The sequence below is a fragment of the Siniperca chuatsi genome, linkage group LG4 (assembly GCF_020085105.1).
Source record: "Siniperca chuatsi isolate FFG_IHB_CAS linkage group LG4, ASM2008510v1, whole genome shotgun sequence".
Taxonomy (NCBI): Eukaryota; Metazoa; Chordata; class Actinopteri; order Centrarchiformes; family Sinipercidae; genus Siniperca; species Siniperca chuatsi.
Genome location: NC_058045.1, coordinates 12,732,372 through 12,759,577, shown reverse-complemented (window position 1 = coordinate 12,759,577; position 27,206 = coordinate 12,732,372). Strand labels below are relative to the sequence as shown.

General features: G+C 38.1%; 2 protein-coding genes across 2 annotated transcripts; one reads left to right on the top strand and one right to left on the bottom strand.

Moving 5' to 3' along the window:
* The first annotated feature begins 1,702 nt into the window (after positions 1 to 1,702).
* fam174b (family with sequence similarity 174 member B) lies at positions 1,703 to 7,072 on the top strand. Its single transcript, XM_044192133.1, has 3 exons — positions 1,703 to 2,330; positions 3,262 to 3,393; positions 4,478 to 7,072. Exons 1-3 carry the CDS (start codon positions 2,056 to 2,058, stop codon positions 4,479 to 4,481), a joined length of 411 nt encoding a protein of 136 aa, XP_044048068.1. The 5' UTR covers positions 1,703 to 2,055; the 3' UTR covers positions 4,482 to 7,072.
* Positions 6,037 to 19,716, bottom strand: st8sia2 (ST8 alpha-N-acetyl-neuraminide alpha-2,8-sialyltransferase 2). Its single transcript, XM_044192132.1, has 6 exons — positions 19,141 to 19,716; positions 17,686 to 17,742; positions 16,823 to 16,963; positions 16,470 to 16,727; positions 13,041 to 13,334; positions 6,037 to 9,662 (listed from the first exon to the last, which is right to left on the bottom strand). Exons 1-6 carry the CDS (start codon positions 19,236 to 19,238, stop codon positions 9,350 to 9,352), a joined length of 1,161 nt encoding a protein of 386 aa, XP_044048067.1. The 5' UTR covers positions 19,239 to 19,716; the 3' UTR covers positions 6,037 to 9,349.
* Between the last annotated feature and the right edge of the window lie 7,490 nt (positions 19,717 to 27,206).

Below are 27,206 nucleotides of genomic sequence, written 5' to 3'. Positions count from 1 at the left end.
AACCAGTCTCTTCTGGATTTTGACATGCATTGAAGGGAAATGCAGGCTCCCTTGTTATTTAGTGCTGCCATCTGGTGGGCTTTGACCAATTCAATTAGCACACATACAGGAGTGCAGCAGAAGGCCGTCACTCCCAGTAGTAGGTGAACAGACATAAGACCAGACATCAAAATAGACAAAACTAAACAGGCTGTCTTGTCTTTGTTTTCAGATCAAATTAGGCCCTGCAGGTTTGCACACTGTAAGAAATGCTGCTTGAGTCTGATGCAAAGTGGTTTTAACTGCAAATTCCCCTACCCACTAGCCATCAGAGATCTTGTAGTGGCAAGTGTTGGTCTGGTTTTGCAATATGACTATGCAGAAAGTAAACCCAAAGTCTAGTGAAAACATAAATGGAGATAAATAACATATTATGTCTGTCTGTGTGTCTGAAGACAGAGACTGATTGTGTGTTGGCTTTATTCCTAAAGATTTGCTGAATGATTATCACCATCACTGATCAACTAACTGTGTATCACTGTGTTGTCTGGTCAAGATTTTCCCTGGAGTCTGTGGTCGGGACCCGGGAGTCTGCTGCCCTTTGAAAATTGTGTTTGCTGTGTCCCACTGGTAAACAGAGAAATGCTACCTTCAGGTGCCGTCGGAAATTTGTCAAGGCCATTCAACGCCCGAATGTGCAGTGAAGTGGTAACAGATGTTAGAATGATCTGTGACACCCAAGTCTTTAAGATGTGTTGTTTGGGGGTTAACTGTGTCAAAATAGTACAGGTAATGTGGGACTGTATTGTGTTATTATTTTGTTTAGAATTCCACATGGACTACATAGCACTATCAGCACTATTTTGAATGTTTTGTCATTAGAAATGTTAGTTTTAATGAAGAATATATCTAAGAATGCCAAATAGTCTATTGCAAAACTATTGGCTGGAAAAGGAATAATGCAGTGATACGCATGAGATTCAAATATACTAACACAGACTGAAGTCAAAGTCATGTCCTCTGTGCTGATGTAATGTGGGGGATTTAATGACCTGAGGAAGAGTTCTCTATCTCTCTGCAGTTACACACACTTTGGACATGATATGTTTTTACAAAACTAACTGTGACTATCTTCCCTATCTATCACTATCTTTAAATTAGATTATTTGAGACAAAAATGTAATGAATCAATAAACAGTAAATAATTCAATAAAAGCAAATAAAGAAGGAAAATAAAGAGACTTTCTTCACCAGAATTATATAATTAATATTCCTGGCAGCATGGAAAAGGTGCATGTAGGCGATAAAATGTACAATAAGTAAATGAATAACAACAGTCTAATTAATTCAAAAGATAGGAGAAGGAAAATACACTGTATCATGCATTAATAAATAATTAAATAAATATATTTTAAATTTAGTCCTAATTTTGTCCTATGAGGACTTGAGAAGACAGACAGCAGGGGGGGTGAAGGTATTTCCAAAATCCTGGCTATGGTCCTGACTATAAACTCATTATATGATTAATTAAATAGTTGTTTTTCTTATTTGCAAGATTTCTTCTTTAAAAGTGTCATCAAACATGGGCCACTAAAACAAATAGTTTTGCGTGTCATTTCTTTTCAACTGAAACTGCCAACATCCTTTTCTTGACGACAGCAGGTCTGAAGGTATCAGGAAGTACGAGGGCGCCTTGAAGGCAGCACAAGCCCACATAATAATGCTCCACTTCAGCTCTAGGATCAGCGGGCCAGCCTGCAGAGCGCTTCCGGAGGCGGATAATCCCCATCTCCACACGAAGCCCTAATGCAATCAGGAAGGAATTGCTATAACTCACCTCAAGGGAAACACGTTTTCTACACAAATGGAAGTTACGACCTAGAAGTGAACCGTTAGGAGAAGCTTGGACGAGGAGAGAGATGGATATTTGCGCCTCACATTTTCTTTATTGTGTAAAGACCAAAATCTGACATTGATAAGCCGATCCTCTATAATGTGACAGCTGCTGTCTCATTACATCTAGTTTGGAGAGACGACTGAAAGAACATCCTGCTTGCATTTTCCTATTTCAGCACCATGGTGACATACAATCTGGTTTTAACTTTTGTTATTGCGGCTCTTTGGCGGGTCAGTGGCATACCAGATACTCTTTCTTCACCCGCGACGCAGTTAAATTCAACATCATCATCCATCATAAGCGAAGATGAACTGACAAATAATGTCACAGATGCTGCCGTGGGATCCCGCATTTCATCTCTAATGACGCATCTCCCAACTCTGAAAAACATTGTTATTTTCATCTGCGTGTTAACAGCTGCTCTCATCACATGCCTGGTCATCAAAGTGGTCAGGTAGGCAGGTTGATGCTACTGTTCCTCTCAGACGGTTATATAATAACCATCCTTACAATGATGCAGTCACATTATGATATGTTGAAATCTCAGTAGTGTTCATGGTGAATGAATCGATTAGGAGCATTTGGTTTTGTGTAAGGTTCAACGTGACGGTGGAAAGCCAAGAGGAAAGGTCTGGGCCTATTGATAATGTTCCTACAGGGAATTGTAGTGTGGAGGCACTTGAGTAAACAACCTGCTTTATGTAGGCTGTTTGTAACTTTATGTGTCTGTGACCTGTGAATCTAATCAGTGATCATTGATTGTTTTCACACTTCTGATCATTACCATCATCTTTGCATTCATCACATAGAGTTTAATTTAGGTTTTATGTTTCATATTAGGGCTGCTATTAACGATTAACTATTTTCATTAGTGATTATCTGTTGATCATTTCTTTGATTAATCGATGGATCAGTTAGTCTATAAGATATCAGAAAATAGTAAAAAAATAAATAAATAAATTATTTCCCATGACAAGTTCCCAGAGCCCAAATGTGGTGTCTTATGGTTGCTTTACAATGATATAAAACAATATCATGATACAATGATAAAAAAACAGCAAATCTTTACATTTGAAAAGGTGTAACCAGAGAATGTTTGACATTTTGGTTGATAAATAATTGATTATCACAATTGGTGGTTTCAGTTAATGTCAAATTTAGCACTTATTCATCTGAGGAAAACGTTAGGCTATTAGGACTATACTAACAGCCAGTTTGAGCATTAATATGATTGTAATAACTAAAAATATACCAATTGAATCCTCTCCATCTGGAAAAAGTAAAATAGGTTTACAGCTGATGTTGTGGTTTAATGAGTCAGCCTAAATGGTGTGATTTTATCTCTTGTGCTCGTCTCATGTTTGGCACCGTTCTCTTTCCCACAGATCTGGGAGACGAATCAGAAAAACGCGGAAATATGACATTATAACAACACCTGCAGAGCGTGTAGAGATGGCCCCTCTCAATGGGGAGAACGATGATGACGATGACTCAACTCTGTTTGATGTCAAATACAGGTTTGCTCTTTTTGAATTACTTAAGCAATAAGAAGTTCATGCAACAGATATTCATGTTATTCTAAAACCAAGGAAAACGTGTCTTTTTCTTCTGTTTCTACTGCCCAAATAAGAGTGACTGCAGGCCTAGTCCCATTGAGACTGCTCTACACATGTCAGATAAGTTAGGCCTGTTATTCCCTATTTGGATACAGTGGAGATATTGACCACTGTAAAGTGTGATAAGGCCATTATAATCTCGTACGTAGTAAACACTATGGCCCTTTGTTTCTACAGAAATGTATCTGTACAGTATATGTCCCTAAAGAAATATTCTAGTTTTCAGTTTGGTGTATCATATTTAGATTTGCTTGCAGACTTATTTATTATGATGTCTATTTCTATTCTATTAGTACTTCTCCTGTGTGACGTGATAGTGAGCAGCTGTAACAAAGAGTTTCCCCTGGGGATCAATAAAGTATTTCTGATTCTGATTCTGATCAAACAGATACTGTAGATTTAAAAAAAAAACCAAAAAAAAAAAACCAGAACCATTTATAGTATTTTGTTCTTTTAAATCTTGGTTTTGCTAGTCTTACACTTTTAGTTTTCTCTCAATGCCTCTACTTATCTCTGTAGTCATAAAGTGTTTTAACCTTGATTTCCTTATGCAAAGCACTGTGTGACTGTTTTGACTATTCAACTTTGCGCGGTGGCAAAGTTATTTAGCTTGTGCTACTAAAGCAGCTGTAGGAGTCTCTCAGTCTGCTTTTAGTAGTTTAGTAGTTTATTTTGCACTTAATTTTAAGCACAGAAGAATCTGAAGTAACGAGATGCAGTACATCTCCTTGAAGAAACACTATTTTAAAGAAACACTGTTTCAGTTCATGCATTGTTGACATTAGGTTTCACCCTTCCGTCCTTTCAATTGTTCTTTAACACACAACCACTTCCTCAAAGGAAGATATCATGTCCTGTTTACCTGACATTCTTGCCTTCCAAGTCAGACAGGATTCTGCAGGCGAACGTATTCCCTCCTCACCATGTGCACAGTAACACAAGATAAAATTCTGTTAAGTAACTGTGAGTTGTCACTTTTTTGCAGGTGAATCCCAGCATGGACATCTATATTTGATAACTCCGGGACAATTCAAGTGATTTCCTCTATTTTTGTGTTGCCAAGTCTCACCAAATCAGCAACTTCACATGCTGCTTGTGCATGGCTTTTTTTCTGTGTTTAAAGGCCTGGAGCCGCATAGATATCTATTGTTCAACTGTTTGCTGCTTTACTGACGCTTCTATCATGTGGCCTAAATACCTGCCCAATTCTTTCTACTGTTAAAGATCAGGATGCTTCATGTTGTGAATTCTTCTCAAAAGTCATTCAGTAATCAGGCTGTTTGTGACTTGGTGTTCAGTCATCTTCATAACAACTCATGATATGGAAATTACATTTTCTGACAGTTATTGTCATTTAAAGTAAATTTTTTAAACTTGAGCTACAGCATGTTTGGCTGAGAAGTTTATAGTAGGAAGCAATGCCTCCTTTGAAGCAATGATCTACCCGTATTCAAATGCAGGATTAATCACACTTTGTGATTTGAGTGAATATGTAATCTTTAAATGAATACTCGGTGACCACTAAAGACCATCAGTTAATACATAAAATGTTAACATGTAACAAATATTGTGCAGAGAATACTTTATTTAAATGTAACATTTGCATACTGAAGAATCTACAGTAATTGATATTTTTAACTAAACTTTCATACCAAATATATTTCTATCTACTAACCACTTTATTGTGCAAATATACTGAAGACTTTCCGTCCTTATGTATGGAGTAAGCGTAAATATTTTTTTACCGTGTGTTATTTTAGACATTCCTATTTTGCTGCTATCTCAGCCGAAATTTTACATTTTCAAGGTTTCAAATTTGATTAAAATCTCAAAGAATATTGTCAGGATATATTTGATGTATAGAATACATCCATTTGCTATGAATGTGAATGCTGTAACCTGTTGTGATCAGGTGTGTTCAATCATGTGACAGTTTCATTTAATCAAGTAATCACTGAACAATGTCAACAACAGGTTTAAAGATTGCAGCGATGTAGTTACAGTATTGAACATGTTCAACATGCACCCAGTGTCTTATTTTCTTAATCAAAACATTTTATATAATGTCTAGTTACTCAATTCAAAATGATCCCCAAAATCTGGTATCCCTTGTTTGAGGCAGTAGGTGAACAGCTAGTCCAGTATTATGTAAAGTCTCCCGCAAAAAAATCCATTAATGGATCACTGACTCTTGTAATGTCTAACTTGAAAATGGCAGTTTTTTTCCGCTGAAGAGTTGCTTTACTGTACTGTACTACAGATGGGATTTTTCTGGGCTCTCAATGTATTAAATTTACTATTTTAGATGCAGTGGTAGCTTGCAGAGAGACAAACCAGTACAAACTGCCAGCTACAGTACTATACCGAGCTATGGCCCAGTGTATTCTTCCTTGAGTAAAGGCAACACTGGCTTTGACTGTTGATGGAAACATTTTGACATTTGAGTCTAAAATAGAGGTTTTACCTGATACTGACAAAGTCCTCAAATGATTTGGCCCATTAGATAAGTCTTAAATTACTATTAAAAACAATGAACACCGTAACTAGTTTGTTATATCTTTAATTCAAATATCAAATACACAATAATCAACCAAAAGTCTGATTTAAAGTAAATGAAAAAAATAGCAGAGGGGTTCACAAACCATCCTTGTTTCTGTCTGCACCCCAAATGTAATTACAGTAAAATCACTACAATGCCGAGTACTCCCAAGTTAGGTTCCTGCAGCACATGTGAGTGTTGTAGGTGACCTTCTGTTTTAATCCAAACTGTTATTTGATAGTGCCCCATGGCCTACAGGTGCAGCTGTTTCCAAATGACCTCCATCTCTAGTTAACAGGAAAAAAACAAAACAGAAAAGAAACTGCAATCGCCAATCTTTCCAGGAGAAAGAACATTGTGCATTTTCCTTTGTTGTCACAGAAGACTGGATACATTTATTGTCACTGTTAGATATACAAGCGGCATGTAGGAGTGTGTGGGGGAAGGTCATCCATTCAATCATACATTGAATCATATGTGAATCAAATATTTTTGATATTATGTCCTTTAGCAGACTGCTGACTTTTTCATGTGTTTTCCATCAGTCTATACCACTGTTCATTTCAGTATTGTGTCATCTTAGTTTTTCACTGTATGTGCAGAAAACATGTGCAGATCCATTTTTGTGGCACTGCTAAATGTATCTCAGGTGATTATGTCACCCGTGTACAGTTATCCTCTTCCGTCTTGGCAATGTCCTTTATTTTATCTTTAGTTGTGTGTGAAATTGTGGAAAAAGTCTTCTCATCTAAAAATGCTAATTCTGGAATTTTATTAGAACTGAATCATCTGCTGCATAAAGTTCCTCTTGTAAAATGAATCAAAGTCATTGTGGTAGCTATTTGAAGACTAGCTAATCTCCCTGATCCAATTTAAACCAAAAAAAGTTAAATGTTCAAACTGCTTTGGACATTTATTGAAAACAAGTTGTTTTTTGACACAGGCATGTTATGTGTACCCACGCCTGTTTCCTCAGTTTCCATTTCTTTGAAAACACTACTGAAATAAAACTGCTTCCTTTGAAGTGTGAAATCGTTTTAAGGGAGAGGCTTGGAGTGTTATTTTTCCATTCTGATCTATTGTGTATTTTCTGCCACAGAAAAGTACATTCACTTTGTCATAACTGCACATTTTAAGTGTCCTTGTGTCATAGTGGATATTTAAATACAAAAAATTGAAATATACTCAAGTTGTATGTATCAAGACAAGACAAACATGCAAAAGCTAACATCTATTTGCTGGAATTTGGACATAAAGCAGATGTTAACATACAGTGAACATGACAAAGATAAAACTATACAGCACAATCCCCACAGTTACACAGCAGAAACTACATGTCAGTAGAATGTTTTCTAAACTGTGGCAAATTCCAGATTTTGGGTTTATTAACTTAACTGCGTAGGTAACAGAATGTTTCTATTTTTGCAGAGTTCAGAAGAGCGTTCACTAATAAACCTTTCACTGCCTCAGACTGCTGATGTCTCTGGTACAACTTTTCACATCTATTCTTAGCTTAACTTGCAGGGTAGGTCAACATGCAAGTCAACAAGTGCATCCTGCATCAAAACAACACTTTTAAGGACAAATCACATGGCTGGAAGCGCATGAGAGGCTACTTGTTTAGCGGCAGAGCTGTTGGAATATTTCCAGTAAGCCCAGCATCAAGACAACTCCCAAAACCCCTATAAACTCAACTAAACTTTAAGATTTTTAATGAGGTGGAGCTTGGAAGTACAAAAATATAATCCAAACTGTATTGGCCTTAAAATAAACATAGAATTAAGCTTCTTCCCTGACCACAATTACATAAGTCACCAATAAAATCTACTTTTTTGCACATTTGTTTAGTTTTTTGGGGGTATTTATTTTCATATCTGGGTTTCAGATTTGAGTGACATTATTAAACAATCATGTAACTCTTCATCTTTCCCATTCTGTCAAGAATAACTTGAACCTGAACATATCTATTTCTGGGCATGTGAACGGTCCAATTTTAAATGGTAAAATTTACTGATTATAGGCACAAAATACTGGCAGCTTCAATCAAATCGACAAATATCTGTATCAACCAATATCGGTTGAATACTAACCCAAACACACTATACAAGTATAATTCATACATCATTTCAAATGAATAAAGGCATACAAGTTATCAGCTTCAGTGTCACTGCACTGAAACTGTTGCTAAATGTCTAGGAATTAATTTAAAGCACATTATGGGGCTCATTTCTTACAGCATTTGCAATACTGTCACCAATACATTCATTTAAAAAAAAAAAGCTAAGCTCTTCTTACTACCACGACACAACTACAGTCTGACCTCACTGCGAACATTTCCAGTGCAGAAACAGGGCTGGTGTTCTTTGAGAAAAGTTTACAAAGTGAGTTTACTGTCGACTAAGTCTGTGTAAACATTCTTATGTGAACAGCTGGTACACTCCCTCACAGAAGCTGAATACAATTCAACGAGCTTCCTTTCCTTCATTTTAACTTCATCACATGGCAGTTCTGGTTGACTGGACTCTTTGAATGTTTGCTTATGAATGACCTGTTTTACTGTGATCACCAGTTAAGGTGCTTTATAAGAAGCTACAAAAGCATAGCACGTTCTCTATCAGAGGAAAATGTGTTATCACAAGTTGAACATCACATCATCTCTTTAAAAAAAGATCCTAATCAAAAGGGTTCATCACACAAATGTTTGAACGGTTGACCAACATTTTTTCTTTCATCATCATTCTCCCTGATTATTAAGTGCTTCCATCTTGTGGCCCAACAAGTGTCTCACAAGAGCCATTAATTCAGCAGCTCTTCGTGCTGTTGACATGCTAGGTAAATTACAACACACCTTTAATGGAGCCCTATCATACCATAAACTGGGAATATTAATTCATGGTGTCTCATGAAACACAAATGTGTGTTCTGAATCTTTAATCCATTATAATTATTATCATTATTATTATTATTTTTATGTATTATAGCCATACAGGAAACCTGGATGGACTGTGGTTAAAATTTAAGGAATATAAGGGGCCAAAAGATGGACATGACAGGCTCTCCATGAACAGGTTACACCAGCAGAAGGGAGCTAGACAAAAAAAAAAAAGAAAAAGCGTTTCATTATTTTAAAGGTTGCCATAGAAATCTCATTAAAAAGTTAAAACACACCAGTGAAACAAGGCATTAAAAGAGCTCGAAATAGAAAACATTCATTCCAATTACTGAAAATAAGTTAATTCAAGTTTCATAAAAAGTACATTATCAAGAAAACAGTTTTTACAGAGTCTGCTCAGTCAAGAAAGTGGTTTCCATTTTCAGCTATTCGCTCTGGAGCTCCTTCTGTCGTCTCCTCTCTACATCGCAGGTCCCAGTGTGGAGCCGGAGTGCCCCCTGTCTGTGCAATGTGCTCAGGGTCCTGAACTCCAAAGGCATGGTGTGAGGACTCGAGCTGGAAGTGTACTCGTACTTCAGAGTATCGTAGTAGTGGTATTTCACTGGTTTCCCCTGCGGATCGAGTGGGAAGGGCCAGAAGCCGTAAAGATGGATCTCTTCACAGAAGCGAGTGGCCATCGTGTACATGAGGAGCCCAGTGGTCGGACGCTTGATGTGGACATTGTTGGTTAGCCAGTACCTGTTTACAAAGACATACAGTATGTGATTAGCTGCATCCAATGACTCGATAACTGTCTAGAAATACAGCAAAAGGAAGAATATGTTCAAGGTCTCTGGAGCTCTTTTCTAGCAACACTTATCTCCCTCCGGGTTTTGATATTAAGTCAGATATACAGTATGCTGGAGCACACAGAGTGGAGCTGAATCCTAAAAAGTCACAAGTAAAAATGTAGAGCTTGCTGTTCACTCTGTTGTAGACTACCAAACTGACCACCAAACTGCCCCTTCAAGAACTGTCTGCTCACAGATTGTCAATGACCTTTTCTTCTTCTATTTGCTCAGTGGATGCCCTGCAAAAATCTCCCTCTTAACAAGTCATGTAGTCTAGTAGTCCAAAAATCATATTTTTTTTAAACTCATGCTCAAGCAGCTGGTCGATTAATTGATAATCCATGTTTAATAGAAAAATGTATCTTTTAAGTCATTTATCAAGCAAAAACACCAACCACTCTCTGGTTCCAGCTTCTCAAAAGTGAAGATTTGCTACTTTTCTCTGTTCTATATCATTGGAAAATGAATATCTTTGGGTTTTCCACAGTTCATTGGACAAAATAAAAGATCTGAAGATGCCATTTTAGGCTCTTTGGAATGGCATTTTTAACTATTTTCTGAAATATTTTTGACTGAATGATTAATTGTAAAAAAATATAATTAATTGACAGATTGCCAATTAATTAAAAATAATTGTTTTATGCAGTCCTATTCTTAACACAGCAAAACAAGATCAATCTTGAATCTGTTGCAGCCATCTGCACAGGTAAAAAATAATTTCTATTTGTCTAGTTTCAAGATAAAGACACTCCTATAAATAGTAGAAAACAGTGTGAAAAAATGGATTCATCCCACCACGTTGGCAGAGCGTTTACTGTATGTTTTTTTTAGGACAAATAACTCTTGGAGGCTGAATGTTAAATTACTTAATGCATGTTTGCTGAGCACATATGTTCTTTTACTGCAGCAGACTTTTAACAAAACTGCACACACTGGTGCTGCTCTGCACAATTGCATTCTTCTACTACCTAGGAGCTCCTATGACAGTGAGATGCCACATGCTGCCCTCCGGGGCAGGTGGTCAGACGTTCACTTGCCCCAGCTTCATTTTCCTTTCCAGTCACTAGCACATTTCTCCAGCCTCGAGGCTATCGCTGCTTCCTCCGGCTGTGCACTGTGTGGAAGGTCGTGTTGAGATGCAGAGGTTGTACTATTTAAAGCAGTTCATGTGCCATGAAGGGCAAACAGTGGGCAGGTTTGCAGTCAAACCAAACACTACAGCAGGTGATGAGCATTTTAACAAGCAGAGAAGGTGGTCTAATTATCAGTGAAAGGTCTGATGTGGAATTTGGTTGGAGTGAATATGAATATCCTTTGTCCTCTACTGCACATGATGGGGATTTAAGGTTCAGCCTTACTGAGAAAAGGACAAGGTCAGGGGAAAATGTATCAGACACCACTATAAAAAAGGACAAAAGCATGCTTTTCATCTCCAAGAAAATTTCAGGCTAATTCTTTTCTTTTGGACAACACTGAGCTAACAGACTGTTAACTACAACAATCATGGCCCAGTTCTACCCCTTTGCAATACCGAGCAGTAGTTGGGGCATACAAAATGGCATAATTTGGTCACTGACCAGCGGTGGCTGTTAGGCTTTTAACAATGCAGGAAAGATCCGGAGCAGAGTCTGGTTGTGATGAGAGAGAGGCAAGGACAGCAGAAAAAAATTGCAGAGAGGGATTTATATATAAGCCTAAAGGCAGTGGAGGCTGTTTGACAGATTTTCAAAAAGCATTCCTCAAAAAACATATGACCAGCTATAAAATAAATAATAAGGATTAACAAAATGTACAAGTCCTGTTATACCACAGCTTAACAGCATTGATTATTAATTAATATTATCATGATCATCATCATCTTCCTGAGCCACTGCACCAGCCCGTCACCAACAGTATCTAAATTAAACAATTTTATTTTGCACATAATTTAAGTATACAGCAAATTGATCTCCTCATAAAATAACGTTTTCTTGGTAAGCAATTTCATAGCTCGACATTTTGGTAAATGCGCTTATTTGCTTTCTTGTAGAGAGTAGGATGAGAGGAGCGACAAACAGTTAATCATCTCATCTGCTCAGCCCTTATATACAGCATCTCTGCTGGTTGCCTGGCAACCTTATTGTGACAACAAAACTGGGAAGTCACTGCACCTGGCTGTCCATCACCAAGAAATAGTCAAAGCATGTAAGTTCCTGTAAAAGCACAAATTGTTATTTTTAGGGGGGGAAATGTCAGTCTGTCGATTGGTCGGTCCACCACTTTGGTCCAGACTGAAATATCTCAACTATTGGATGAATTGCAATGACATTTTGTAAAAACATTTATGATACCCAGAAGATGAATCCTATTGACTTTAGCAATCCCTTGACTTTTCCTCTATTGCCACCATGAGGTTGACATTTGTGGTTTTGAGTGAAATGTCTCAACAACTATTGGATGGATTGTCATGATAGTTGGTACAGACAGACATTCATGTCCCCAAAATTTTTATTTGTCCAGTACTTCAGTTTATGAACAAATACCTGCAAAACTAATGACATTCCCATCAGCCTTAGCTGCACTCTGTTTAGTGCTCATTAGCATGTTAACATGCTAAACTAAAATGGTGAACATGGTAACCATACCTGCTAAATATAGCATAGTCATTATAAGCATGTTAGCATGCTGACGTTGGCATTTAGCTCAGTACAGCCTCACAAAGCTGCTAGCATGGCTGTAGACTCTTGGTCTTGTTACATTTCTGCTTGTGTGTGAATTAAGATACAATGTGATAATCAGTGAGCTTTAGAGGTGTTGGCAGGCATATTTTTGAACTTTGAACAGAGCCAGGCTAGCCCCCCCTTTCAGACGTTATGCTAAGCTAATCATCTCCAGGCCTCCTCTCCTGCTTCTTACTTAACACACAAACATGAGTAGTAGCAATCTTCTCAACTCTCTCCAAGAAAGCAAATATGCGTATTCCCAGAGTGTTTAACTGTTTGTTTAAGAGAGACATCAACGACTGATCCTAGCACATAAATAAAATGTCTACTTGAACGATGTCATTCATTTGACACACAAAGACACTTAAGACAGACTTGGTGAGACGACTCGAGCTGCACCCTGAGTAAAGAGAGATCAGAGTAGTGTTCCCAACCCCTGGTGATCAGCTTTAATGCTTTGTTTAAAAATAGCCACCTGGGCTGCAGATTAGAGTTTGCCAACCCCTTGATTATGCTGCTTACAGGTGTTCTTCTGAGACGCAGCACACCAGGAGCAGCGGCTGCGAGCCTGAGCTGCATCTTACCCTCTGACAGCGTGGAGAAGGCGCAGGGAGGGGAAGGCGGTGCGTACGTCCACAGTGTGCAGCAGGATGAGGCGAAGGGCCCACTCCACACGCTCCTCACCCCCCTTGGCCATAAAGGCTGGGATCCATAGCACACTGCCGCTGAGGCTTTGAAGCCGCTGCAAGAAGCGATCCCTCCACTCTTCACTGACCAGGTCCTGGAAGGCTCGCTGCACCACTGAAGGGTTCATGGTCACCAAGTTGGTCCGCCACCCCACGTCCCGATAGTATTCCTCCACTGGTGCCAAGTTACACCTTAAAACAAACAGACACAGGTCATTTAATTTCAAATGTGAAATTATTTCCTGTGTAGAAATCTTTTAATTATCTGGTTTCTTTTGATCTGAACCAATACACATCTACAAACGTAAAGTTTCTCAATGAAGTGTAAGATGATGAGCAGCCAGCACAGCTTGAAACCAGCTTGGTATAAGTTTTATGTGCCCTCCAAAGAAAGTTCTTTGGAGGGGACAGGTCCATCATACAGTTAACACTCCTAATTCTCCCACAAGTGTTCCTTTCCATTTTTAGATTTAGCGACTGATAAAGCTATGACATCCAATACAGGGCAGGCACTCACAAATTGTCACATTTTTCTTTTTTATTAACACACATGCTGAGGAAGGCAAAGCATGAAATGGCTACGTGTGTAATAGACTTAATGATTTAATTTTAGTGCTCTGCCTATATGTGACTTCAACTTTTGCTCCTGGCTGGTAGGACCCTAAAAAAAAAAAAAAAGAAAAAAAAAAACTTAATATAAAAGACAGTGAGTAGAGCCTGTTCCTTCATTTGTTTTGTTAAGTCTATGACACGTACAGATGGGTGACAAATTAAAAAAGAAAAAACCTGAAAAATCAGGGGAGAAACATTAATGCAGGTGCTTCCATACAGGACATGAGGGGTCACTGAATGGTTTGATAAATATGAAAATGATAAGAATCAAATGCAGTTCTGCTGTGGTCTTCACAATCACCAGACTCACAAGTGAGCTTAAATGAAAGCCAAAAATGTACACCTTACAATGATACCAAAACATATTAATCTACAGACAAATACCTTTTCAAAAATCTTAAAAGGTTGTTACCTTGAGTGGTACTGATAACTGGACTATTTGCTAAGGAGCACTGAAGCTGTTCTGCCAGCTCATGGTGGCCCAACAGTTTACTAAGATACTTTTATTTTGTTTTTTTTCCTTTAATTTATCCCCCATCTGTCGTAGGGCGAGGTGCTATATAGAGGTAAGTGGACCCAAAAGCAGATGACGAGGAAGCAGTCTCAAGGTGACGTAGCCGGAACTTCCGTGTTTATTGTGGGGTGGTATGCAGGCAAGTACAGGTAGACAAAAGTCAGATAAGTTACCAGCTAGCAGAGGTGAAAGCAGGGGAGTGAGTCCAAGGTAGAAAAACAGTACACAAGGGAGCAGGCAAAATCCAAAATCCAAACAAGGTCCACAGGAGAACAAAGAATACAATACAAACTCAGAGTCAAGGCTCGGCAAGGACCAACACCACGTGTACAACAATGATCCGACACAGAACAAAGAAAAGACCAAGACTAAATACCCTAGGGGAGGTGAGATAACAAGACACAGGTGCCAACAATCAAGGGAGGACCAACAATCAAAACTGGAGGGAAAACACAGACAGGAAGTAAAAACACAAGACACACAAGGGAAGGAGACTACTACAAAATAAACCAGGAAGTGATACACCTAAACTACCACACCATCTGTATATGTCCTCAAGCCAATCAAACCATTTGCCCTGCAGAAACTTCTACCAGGAGTGAAATTGAGCAGAAATACAAGTGAAATTCAGCAGAGAAGCAGAGGATGGCATTTTGTTTATTGATGTTAACCTCTGCATGTAAATGCCAGAAACCACAAAGCCGGTAATTATCTTCAGGGTGAAGCATCTCTATTCTCTAAAGTGTAAGAACACACCAGGAGGGCATGTTTTTAACTTTGCATACTCTAATTTACACATTGGTACACTCGCTGTCCAGTGAAAACCATGTATCTCCAAAACATCAACTTTTCAGCTTTGTGACAATTAATATTCCAGATAATTCAATGTTTTTTTAACAGTTTGTTTAGTGTAAGAAGATGTAAAAGAACACTTAATTCCTCAGTTTATCTGAAAAATTCTAGATGCAGGGTTTTCACTGGGCAGGGAGTTGGTGTACTTTTACATATGTACTATGACTAATTTATTCCAATAAATTGCTCGAGTACGCCAAATTATTTCATTACATTATCACAACACTGAGCTGAAATCCTCTATAACTAGTACCCCAAACACTGTCAACCTACGTTGTGGAAACCAAGCATGGGGCAGAGAACTATATTTAACTGAGACATTATCTCCCTATCTGATACCTGAATGCCAAAGCAAATTCCTCATCTTCTCAAAATGCCACATTCCTTGTTGTCTGCCTTCAGCCAACCATTACCGCCATGCCCCAGCATTATTATCATGCTGCCGGAGTCTAGAAATCATGACCTCTCCTCATCAGCATAACATTGCAGCACTTAGAAAAGACAAGATGTGCAGACAGCAGAATCCATTTCAGAATAAAAAGGGGACATACAAGGATTTTGAGGCCTATTCAGCTATTGATCAGTCAGCTCAATGAGGTGCTACTGCAGACAGCTACTTCCTGCTCCATTTATACAACAACATTAAAGTCATTGATTTATGAGGGGATGTTTCTCACAGTAGATACCTCCGCATTTAGTGCATGTTTTGTTAGATTGTTCCGAGCTGTACACAGAATCCCAACCAGAACACTTTTACTTTTTTGCATCTTCCATTATAATATAACCTCTAGACAGATTTATTTTCTTCCGCTGACAAGTATGGATAGGGATAAATAACACACTCAGCAACTCATTTACTTACACCCAAACACAAAACAGAGCCGGTTGAAGGCTTCACAAACAGAATTCTCTGTTAAATGAGAGCAGGACCCCTGAGAGCGCCGGGATTTCTCTGACAAGCACAATGTGTTTCTGCTGGATGCAAAAGCTTTTCAAAATGTCAATTTAATGTATAATCATGCATTTAATTGCTCTTAGCCTGGCAGTTCATTTCCAACTTTAAATCATTAAAAAGCTTTGACAGCTTTTTCAAAAGTGCAATTAATATATTTCCAGCTGTGTGAGCACCAACTCTAAACCTGAATTAAACTGCGGACTTGAGAAAGTGATTATCATTCCAATGTGAATTATATTCTCAGTAAAGTGAGATAAACCTAAAACTGAAACTAATGTGCTAATCCATTTCAATTACGGTCCACTTTAACTTGTATGTTTTATGATTTATTTCAAATGGGAGACTTCCAACCCTGAAATCACTTATGCTGTGACAAAAAAAAAAAAAAAAATACCTGATAACAAAGTCGTGAGAGTCAATCTCAGGTCCACAGCTGCTGTTCAGCAGGATCCCAGAGTTTCCAACAATAGCACAGCGCCTGTGATGTTGGTTCTTCATGGGGGATACAGTTGGCAAAAGACGGTAGAGATTTTCTGAGATGTTTGTGGTGCTGTGGCGATCAAAAACATAATGGATGATATCTCCTGGTTTCAGCGTGCCCTTGAGAATAGAGATGTCTCTCTCTGGATCAAGAAATTTCAGGATATTCTTCCTGTAAAAAGGGAAAATATACACTAGTTATGAAAGACTCTGCTTAGTCAAGTGTGAAAAATATGTTGAGGTAATTGTGGAGAGTGATTATTCTGCCTGATGAGGTTGGAGAGGGTCTTGTTGAAGGTCCAGCCGTTTGACGAGAGCTTGGCAGTGTTATTGTAGCTTGGGCCGAGACGATTTATATCTTTGCCCAATCTTGTCAAAGCAGTCGGATCCACGTGTGCGGCAGCCTTTCTAAATGAGAATGGAAAGGCATGTTATTGACACACCAAGTGGTGATCGATAGGAAACAAAAGCCTTGTTATTTGGTTCATGTACTGTGAGAATTTCTCCCCTCACTTTCCCCGACTTAAATGTTTTTTTTTTCTTTTTTGTGGAGTTTCTCCTATCTGAATCGAGGGTCTAAGAATAGAGGGTGTCATACAGATTGTAAAGCCCTCTGAGACGAATTTGTGATTTTGGGTTATATAAAACAGTGGTGGAATGTAACTAAGTACATCTACTCAAGTACAAACATTGGGTATTTGTTCTTAAGTAACAAAAGCTTTACTATTTTTTGCTACTCCACTCCATTTCTCAACCAACTACAACTGTTAAATACTATTTACACAGGAATGCATCAGTAATAGTGATTTGATAATAAAAGATATAATCATGGAGGCCACATTCTGCATAATGAGTACTTTTGATACTTTAAATACATTTTAGCGACAATACTTATGTACCTTTAATTAAGTACAGTTATGTAGGACTTTTACTTGTAATGGAGTATTTTTACTTAGAGGTATTGCTACTTAAGTAAGTAAGTGTTATCAAGGCTCCAAAGGAATCAAATAACCAATGCCAACTGACAATTATATAGGAAGACCCACTGGTGGTACATATATATATATATATGTGTGTGTGTGTGTGTGTGTGTGTGTGTGTGTGTGTGTAGAGATAATTGGTTTTCAGACCTGTGCGGTTTAGGGATGAGCCGGTGCAAGTTCATCTTCTTTGAATGTCCAGTATTTCTAGAAAAAAAAACCAACTATTAGATTGAATTATGAATCACATACTGCAGCCTGAAGTCTGGCTTGATAATGGAGGGATGCGTCAAATCCTTCTGTATCATGTAACAACAATGCACCCACTTTATTCAATACCAGGCGTACTGTATGTCTATCTTTTAAGACAGAATGAAGGTGAAAAGCACGCATCAAGGTATTTTTAGACCAATCCACTGTGGGCCCATTTGCTGATGTAATGAGGAGAAATGGGCCTTAATGGAGCCCCATTATACTGGAAAGAGGTTCTTTTCACAGGGGTGTTCAACACACCAGCAAAGATGCATTTACAGTAAACATATTATATATGCCTTCAGATTTTTAAGCATCAATCTATTTTGTGACCTTGGTCACATCTGATGAAATCGTGGCAAGCTGCCAGCAGCTGTGTAAATGAAGCAGTGAAACAGAAGAGTGCTGCTCTGACAGACAGGTGGGCCTTTCGCGCTCATTTTACAATCCTGGCGGCTGTAAATATATTGTTATAATTTTATTAAGCTGCATTTATGCAGTACTGGAATTGGTTCTGGTTCTTCTCCCACAGCAAATCACAAACCAATATGACCTCATTACGATGTGAGCCACAGCCGGGTAATTGCATTCATAACAAAATGTTCTTGCTGAAAGGGAAAAAATGTGAGAATCCCAAAAGCTTCACAGAGAAAAAAATTGTATTTTTTTTGCTATTAAGGTAACACAACATCTTTATAGCTGTGATGATAATGATGAGAGCCAGAGGAGGATGTTGCACTGTTGAGGTCTGCTTGGTTTTTCATGTGACAGAAGTATGTTGATGCTAAATTAGGAATGTATTTTCTTGCAGGTCAAATGCAAGTGGGGCACGTGTGCGACTTGGAAGATTTCTGCTGCACTGCTCAACATTTCAAAGTCTGAAAATGACAAGTAACCATAAGGAAAAAGAGGAAAGCCTCTTTTGTTTCCAATCTGCCCTCCCCTTCCCTCCCTGTCTGTCTGTCTCTCTCACACACACACACACACACACACACACACTCTACATTACTCTCTCTTATAGTGTAAATGTATCCTATCCCTCTGCTGCAAGACAAATAGCCTAATCCTTGGAGACCCGGGCAGGCTTGCTGTTGGAACAGCTGCTGCTGCTGCACCCAAGTGTTACAAACGTAGAAACAAACCACACACACTCCACATTCAACTCAAAACTTCAATTCAAATAAACTAATTTATTTCACTCGTTGTGAACCCCCCTCTCCACCACTTAACAGATTCAATCCTGTGATAAAAGCCTGGAGGAAATAAACCTGCTGGACAAGAAAACAATGGACCGCTCTAACACACTCACACACACACACACCATGCATGGATAAATTACGGTGGGCTACTTACGCAGTTTCTTCCTCCACTTCTGCTATATCATCTATTATCAAAACCACAACCAGCAGCGTTACAAAGCCAAACAACAGCGTGCGGAATACAAGCGGCATGGCTGAGGGGGAGGTTGCAGCCGGGAGTCCCTCCTTTCAGCAAACACTGTGTTAAATTAACCTTCTTGTGTTTTTCATTTATAAATCGGGAATCCGCTCTGTCATCTCTCCTTTTGTTCTTATCGCCGGAGTCGGACACTCCCAGGCCAGCTGCGGTCCTTTCTTCCCTCTCAGATGATGGTCGCCTTGAGTCTGTTTCCCGGCGGGGCGATGCTGCTGCCGTCTCCACTGTTACCTCTATTCCCCAGTCAAACTTTGAAAGCGTGCACCTCCAGAGCCTGCCATGGCAGCAGCAAGATGTAGACCACATGCAGTCTTAAAGGCACAGGGGCCAGCTCTCCATCTCTACCCCAGCCGGTTTGATCTCACTCTCCAGGTGTTGTTGGCTCACCGAGAGGAGGTGTAAGACCGCAGTGTGGAGACTGTTAGACAGGTGTGTAAGGCAGGTTTGCGCCAAGTAGACTCCAAGAACATAGAGTGCAGATTTATTAAATGAGGGTGTGTGGTCTACGGAAGCCCCGAGAGGCAAATTAGATTTTTTTTTCTTCTGGTGATCCATTTTCTAAGTCTGATCTAAATTGTTTTCTCTCCTGTGTTTATGACTTAAGAACAGGTAAAAAAAAGGTTTTGTCAGAATAATCTTTTTTTCATCTGTGAAACAGGTGAAAAAAAGTTTTTGAGGACTACTTTTGCAGTCCCTTGCATTAGGCTATGTTTTACATTACCTCACAATATTTTGCGTTACCTCGCAATACTTTTGCGTTACCTCAAGTTAATGCATTTAGCAATGTTTATGGACACCTCACCCTATATGATATCCATTGCAAAGAAGTTATCAGATAGAACATTATAGAACGTCTAGGTAGGAGCTGTATTTATAAGGAACATCAATTATTGCTCCACACTTATAGCAACAGGCCTTCTACCAAAACCTATTTCAGCATTTAAGGTAGCTTTCCAACTTGCGTTGGTCTGTATTGCTGATGTATCTCTGCAAGTGGTTCAGTGCTGTCTGCTCTTTCTGTGACAGAACCACAGACTCTGTTTGCAGCATTTCAGTCACCTTGTTTGTTGCTTTTTTTGACTCATACAAATACAGCACATTAGCTTTATGAGGTAGATTCAACTGCGCATCTGTAATTCTGCCTCTGGAGATGTCTGATTTTCCTCAGTGAAACCCCTCTGGGGTCCAGTACAGAGTACAGAGTACAGTAACTGTCGAGTGAAACCGACAGCATCCTGCTGATTACTGTACTGCTTTCTTCTGGAGAGACGTCTTGCTGTTGAGCGGAAATAGACTCAGAAGGAATGGAAGAAGGAAAATATTGTGAGAGAACGCAAAACATATTGTGATGGAATGCAAAAGTTGTCCTCAAAAAAATTCTCGCTGTGACCTTTAGGGGGGCTCTGTACTCATTTCGGCCACAAGAGGCTGAATCGCACCACTACACCATGTTCTAAAGAGGACTAAAAGCATTCATGTTTTCTTCCAGGTGAGTTTTAATTTTTCCATGCACTCTAAACACAAGGTACATATATTGTGTGTTAGCAAGTTAGGTAACATTACTCTCATGTCTTTCTTTTGGCTATAAATGTATTTTAATTGGCGCTTCACCTGGAAGAAAACATGAATGCTTTTAGTCCTGTTTAGAACATGTGGTAGTGGTGCACTTCAGCCTCTTGTGGCCAAATGAGTATTACAACACTTGAAATGATCCTGACAAAAAAAAAGTTCTTTTTCACCTGCCAAAGTAACTTAGAAAAATTACCCTGGCAAAACTTTTTTTTTTCAACTGGCAAAACTTTTTTTTTACAAATGTTTCACAGATGAAAAAAAAATTTAAGGAACTTAGAAAGATTATCCCGGCAAAACCTTTTTTTCACCTGTTTGTAAGTCATTAACACAGGAGAGAAAACAATTTAGATCCCTGCCTCTCAGGGCTTCCGTAGTGGTCTGATTACATTTTGAAAAATTGAGGTCAAAGCTTCAATTGAGCTCATGTGATCAGACACCCACTGAGTTTAATGGGGACGTCTTTTTATAGCTTTGGTCACCAGTGGTGGAAGGAAACAAAGTACTGTACTTAAGTACAATTTTAAAGTACTTGTACTTGACAATTATGATGTTTTATACTTCTTTCAGAAGGAAATATTTTACGTTTTACTCCACTACATTTATCTGACAGCTGTGGATACAACTTACTTTTCAAATTAAGATTTTACATAACATGTGATAAGTGTATGCATTGTTCAAGATTAGACCAGTAGGTCCCTTGTTGTGTTTCAGATGTCTTTGAGTTGCTAGCAGTTCCACCAAAGACTGATTTCCCCTCTAAACTTCTCAGATGGTTTCCTTTAAAAACCTCTTCAAGACCCAAAGAGGTCAAATTAAACAATATTTCACGAAAGAACAACAAATAGAGGAAAGTGTGTAGTAAAACTTTTATTTTCTTCTTTCCAACCCCATGAATCATCGCTCAGATATATCTTGTGACCCTTTGGAGGAGGTCTGACCACAAGGTTGGGAACAACTGGACTGAACTACCAAACTGTAAAGTAGGTAAAACTAGCTCCACCTCGTCCACCTACAACAATAAAAATGCTGCTTATGCACTGATGCATCAGTACTACAGTTTAAAAATGTCACTTATAATAAATAATATATCAGTCACAGGGTCCATTTTTCTGCACTTCCTGCAATATATTGAGTACATTTAGCTGATGATACTTTCGTACTTTTACTGAGGTAGGATTTTGAATGCAGGAATTTTACTTGTATTGAGTATTTTTACATTGTTGTTATGGGTGTTTTCCTAAAGTTAAGGATCTAAATATTTCTTCCACTACTAATGCAGAGTAATCCTGCAGCTACAAACCACTTGAATCATGCTGCAGGAGGTCGGAGAGATTTACGTTTTTTTGAGCAGATGAAAGAGAAGGCTGAGAAGAAAGTAATATAATTTCTTTCTTTTCATTTTGGCGTGAGATATTCCTACTAACTAACAAATGTTGGGCACGGCTATCATTTCAGAAAAAATATTTTGAAGCACACATTTCTCGGTTTTTTTGCATTGCTCAGGGAATTTCAGCTTTTTCTTGTTTAAAATGGCAGGACTGCTGATGTTGGAAAAAGAAATGCATCAGACCATATATCTTTATAATACTGTTACCACCACCGCCTCTGCTGTGTCTAGATTTTTATTCGATTATATATTTTTCAAAGCTTGTGTTTATCCTGAAAAAGCTAGCTGGGCATGTTTTTTCTTTCTCGCAGTTGCCTGCTAAAATGTTTGCTCCACCTCTAGCACATAAATGGTTGACACAGCAAAGACCCATTTCACTTGCAGCAACAATTTACATTAGAGTTCACTAATTGCTGCTTACTTAACAAGTGATTAAGCATTGAGTAAACACATGTTAAGAACTTAATTATCTATGAGTTACAAATGTTTGAGCACGGTGGCCATTTTAATTATAAAAGGTACATTAACTGCACTGGAAGCTATCGGTGTGATTAACTACATTATGTGAGAACATTGTAGCCACATTTTGGTGGTTGCCTTGTCAGTACTTTACTTCATAAATAACTCAAAGTAAATAATGAATGCATATACAATTCGTTGTTTACAGTATGTCATAATTAAACTACAGATTACATTATACATTTGCTCATATTTTGCATCATCATTCTTCAGGACTTCAGGATCCACAAAGATGTCCAGTCTTACTTGTCAGAGACCTCATAGCTGCCTAAAATAAAGTGATGAACACTCAAATCTTCAGCTACACTGTATCATAGTTTATTATTATCTGTTTGCTGACTACACGGCAGCTGACCACATGGTTAACACATGGTTAGTTGGTGTTTAATTGCAAATCAAGCATTACTTAGTCAAAGCAAATGTAAAGTGTTAGCTCTGTCTGTTTTTAAATTTCATGCATTAATTATCTACACAATTGTATTTCAGAGACATAGATAAAGGGCTAATTTACATGAAGTGAAAAGTGCAGCTGGAGCCTTGAGAGTGCACATAATGACAAGACGCATAATCATATTTATCCTGGTAATAATATCGAATACAGTCTAATGCTGATTCATTATTAAAACTGTATGTTCTGCATTTATAGACACTTAAGTGATTGGACGCTTAACATATTTTGTAAAATCTCACATTTGCATTCATCTTCTACAGTTTGTGATCCTGTTGTTGAAAAACCAAGCATGAAAATCAAAATGTCAGCAGACTGAACTCAGTCACTCCACTAGATTAATATTCACTGAAACATATACAGTATGGCCCTCAACAGTATGAGAAAGACATAAGTCAAAACTCTCCACTGAGGCTGCATTGCTACATGAGTTGTTGTGTAACAGTTTATCTTTCTAAAGCACCCATTAGGCTAATTGACGCCTCTTGATTAAAAGAGAAAACTCTTGCCAGCAGCAGCTTCTATTTCGAGAATGGTCGCTTTTTTGTGTGTGTGTTTTGACTTTTGATAAGGACACTTTCCCGGAGACTCAGAGTTGCATTTTGTGTGTCTTTGATGTGTATCAGGAGTGAGGTAGGTATCAGAGAGTATTGTTCACTGAGGCAGATGCTGCTGATACTGTAGCTGTTGTCATACACAAGCTTTTTTGTCTTGTTGAAGAGTGTCAGTGCGCTATTATTAGACTTTACAACCACACACACACACACACACACACACACACACACAAACACAGCCAGAAACACACTATACACTCATTTTTCAAAGCATGTTATGTTTGCATTCACAAGAGCTTAGAAATGATATGACACGTTGTTTTCGTAAGGGGCTGTTTCTGTGGCTGCTTCAGTACACGAGCCAAACATTAACATTTTGAATAAAGTTATAATTTATTGTTTATTGTTTACATGGTATCAATTATTTATTTTATCCCAGTGAGATCTATGATGTAATGAAATTGCGTGATTCATTCCAGTCCAGCAGACTGTTTTGTAATTTGATAATGTTTGAAGATGACATGGAAATGGTGCCTTGATAAATGTTTGTGCTCCTTTTGTGGGTGTTTTTTCACAAAAATAAAAGCTTTAGTTTTGGCTCAGTTGTTTAGAAGTGCAGAGGGACTTCAGCTTTTTTTTTATTCATTTAAAAATTTTAAGCGCAAGCTTCTCTGATCAATCTTCAAATTCACAAAACATAAAATGTGCACTGTGTGCATGCCACATGCCTCCACGCACCAAACCAAACTCCCTTGACTCTCTGCTGCTGTGACAGACTCAGGTCAGCCTCTAATTGGCTGTGTGCAGGTGTGACAGTTTCTTTGTTGAAACGTGGAGGGGGACCTTTTGAAATATGTTGGGAATGTGATAGTTGGCTACAAAGAAATGTCATGCCTTATTTCCTCCTGTTCACTTAAATTTAAAGAACCTCTCACAGTATGGCCAAATTGTTAGAGTCAAAGCTTGAACTTTCAGTGTATGTCAATGTATTGGTTGATAAGGTTGTGTATGCATATCCCAACATGATATCAGGTGCGTAGGCAAAAAGGCAAAAACAATCTCAAGAGAAAAAGGTGCCCGCACACTGAATAGATGCTCCCAAAATGATGATTTATTAAGCACAATCACAAAGTTTTGACAGTAGGTTTTCATCAGGTAATGTAGTGGCTTTCAATCAGCTGTTTGCGGCTTTTATTTTTGCCTAGAAGGGGTCATCATGCATAAAAATGAGACACTATTTGGTTGCTTCTTGACTGCTTTGTATATTTTCACTGTATATTTATAGAATGCACATGTATCCATGTCATTATGTTGATGTTGCCTCACAGTTGAATATGAAAGGTCCAAAACACTTTGGTGACATAGGTATGGATGAATTCCACATTAAGACAATTGCAAAATCAGGCCACTATTACCTTAAGAATATATCAAGAATTAAAGGACTTCTGTGTTAGAAAAACATGTCCATGTGTTTGTCTTCAGTAGGCTCGACTACTGTAACGCTGTCTTTACAGGTCTCTCTAAAAGTTGATCAGATGGTTGCAGCTGCTGCTAGAGTCCTCACTAGGAAAGTGGATCACATCAGTCCAGTTCTCAGCTCTTCACACTGGCTTCTTGTGTGTCAAAGAACTGATTTTAAAATACTGCTGTGGGTTTATAAAGCTCTGAATGGTTTAGGGCCAAAATACATTTCTGATCTGCTGCTCTTTTATGAACCATCCAGACCTCCCAGATGGTCTGGGACAGGTCTGCTTACTGTCCCCAGGGTCAAAACTAAACATGGAGAAGCAGCATGCAGTTTTTCTGCATCACATATCAGGAACAAACTCCCAGAAAACTTGAGATCTGCTCTGACTCTCAGTTCTTTTAAATCAGGGCTTAAAATGTTTCTGTTTGCCACTGACTTTTGATTAATTCAATCTGGGGGATGTATTCATAGTTTGCACTGCACTGTAGCTGTATACAAATAAACTTGCCTTGGCCTTGCTTGTCTTTTGTCCTTCTTCCCTCAGCAGTGTTTGCTGTTAGAGAATCTGAGCCATATCATTAAATATCTCTCTCTCTCTCTCTCTCTCTCTCTCTCTCTCTATATATATATATATATTATATAATATTCTTATTTTTTTGCATGTTTGTCACACTTAAATGTTTCAGATTATCAAACAAATTTAAATATTAGTCAAAGATAACAGTTTTTAAATGAAGGTTGTTATTATTAAGGGAAAACAAAATCCAAACCTACATGGCCCTGTGTGAAAAAGTGATTGCCCCCTAAACGTAATAACTGGTTGGGCCACCCTTAGCAGCAACAACTGCAATCAAGTGTTTGCGATAACTTGCAATGAGTCTTTCACAGTGCTGTGGAGGAATTTTGGCCCACTCATCTTTGCAGAATTGTTATAATTCAGCCACATTGGAGGGTTTTTGAGCATGAACTGTCTTTCTAAGGTCATGCCACAGCATCTAAATAGGATTCAGGTCAGGACTTTGACAAGGCCACTCCAAAGTCTTCATTTTGTTCTTCTTCAGCCATTCAGAGGTGGACTTGCTGGTGTGTTTTGGTTCTTTTGGATCTATATTCTTTCACTATGTGGGCGTCAAATATTGCAACAGTTTATCAGATGACGTGAGATTGTCAGAATTAATTACAATTTTTAAAAACAGGTGAAAAAACATTTAATTTTAATAAAAAAATGTACTATTTGTATAATCAGTGATATTTACCATAATTCCAGTGGTGGAAGAAGTACTCAGATCTTTTACTTTAGTAAAAGTAGCAATACCACAGTGTAGAAATACTCTGTTACAAGTAAAAGTATAATGTATATTATATTATTGGATTATGATTATTGATGCATTAATGATTGATCATTTTAATGTTGCAGCTGCTAAATGTTGGGCTAAATTTAATTTATTTATATATATTGCATTTATATTACTTTATATAGTTGTGAATTTCCCCCTGGGGATCAATAACATCTTATTGATATAATATCATAATTTATTTGTTGATTACATTTTGTATTATTAATCTCAATTTGGAAAGTAACTAGTAACTAAAAAAATCTAATAAATGTAGTGCAGTAAAAGTATAATGTAGCAGAAAATGGAAATAAGTAAAGTACAAGTACCTCAAAACTATACTTAAGTCCAGTACGTGAGTAAATGTTACTGTCCACCAATACATAATTAATTTATCATGATTTGGAAATAAGTTATATTAACTTTTTGTGTTTTTGTGTCATACTTCAATTTCATGCATAACTCGTTGTTTGTGTCGTATGCTATTTATAGTTTGTTGTATTTTAATTAATCTTATATTTTTGGTTTCTGCATGTCCATGCCCCCGTATTAGACAGAATTTTTGTCTTTTGTTTTCATTTTTTGTTTTGTTTTGTGAATATCTGGACAAAGTTTGTTGTGTGTAGGTTGTTTATGACAGAATGAAAACGCTGGACAAAGCAGTTCCCCAAAATGTCTATAA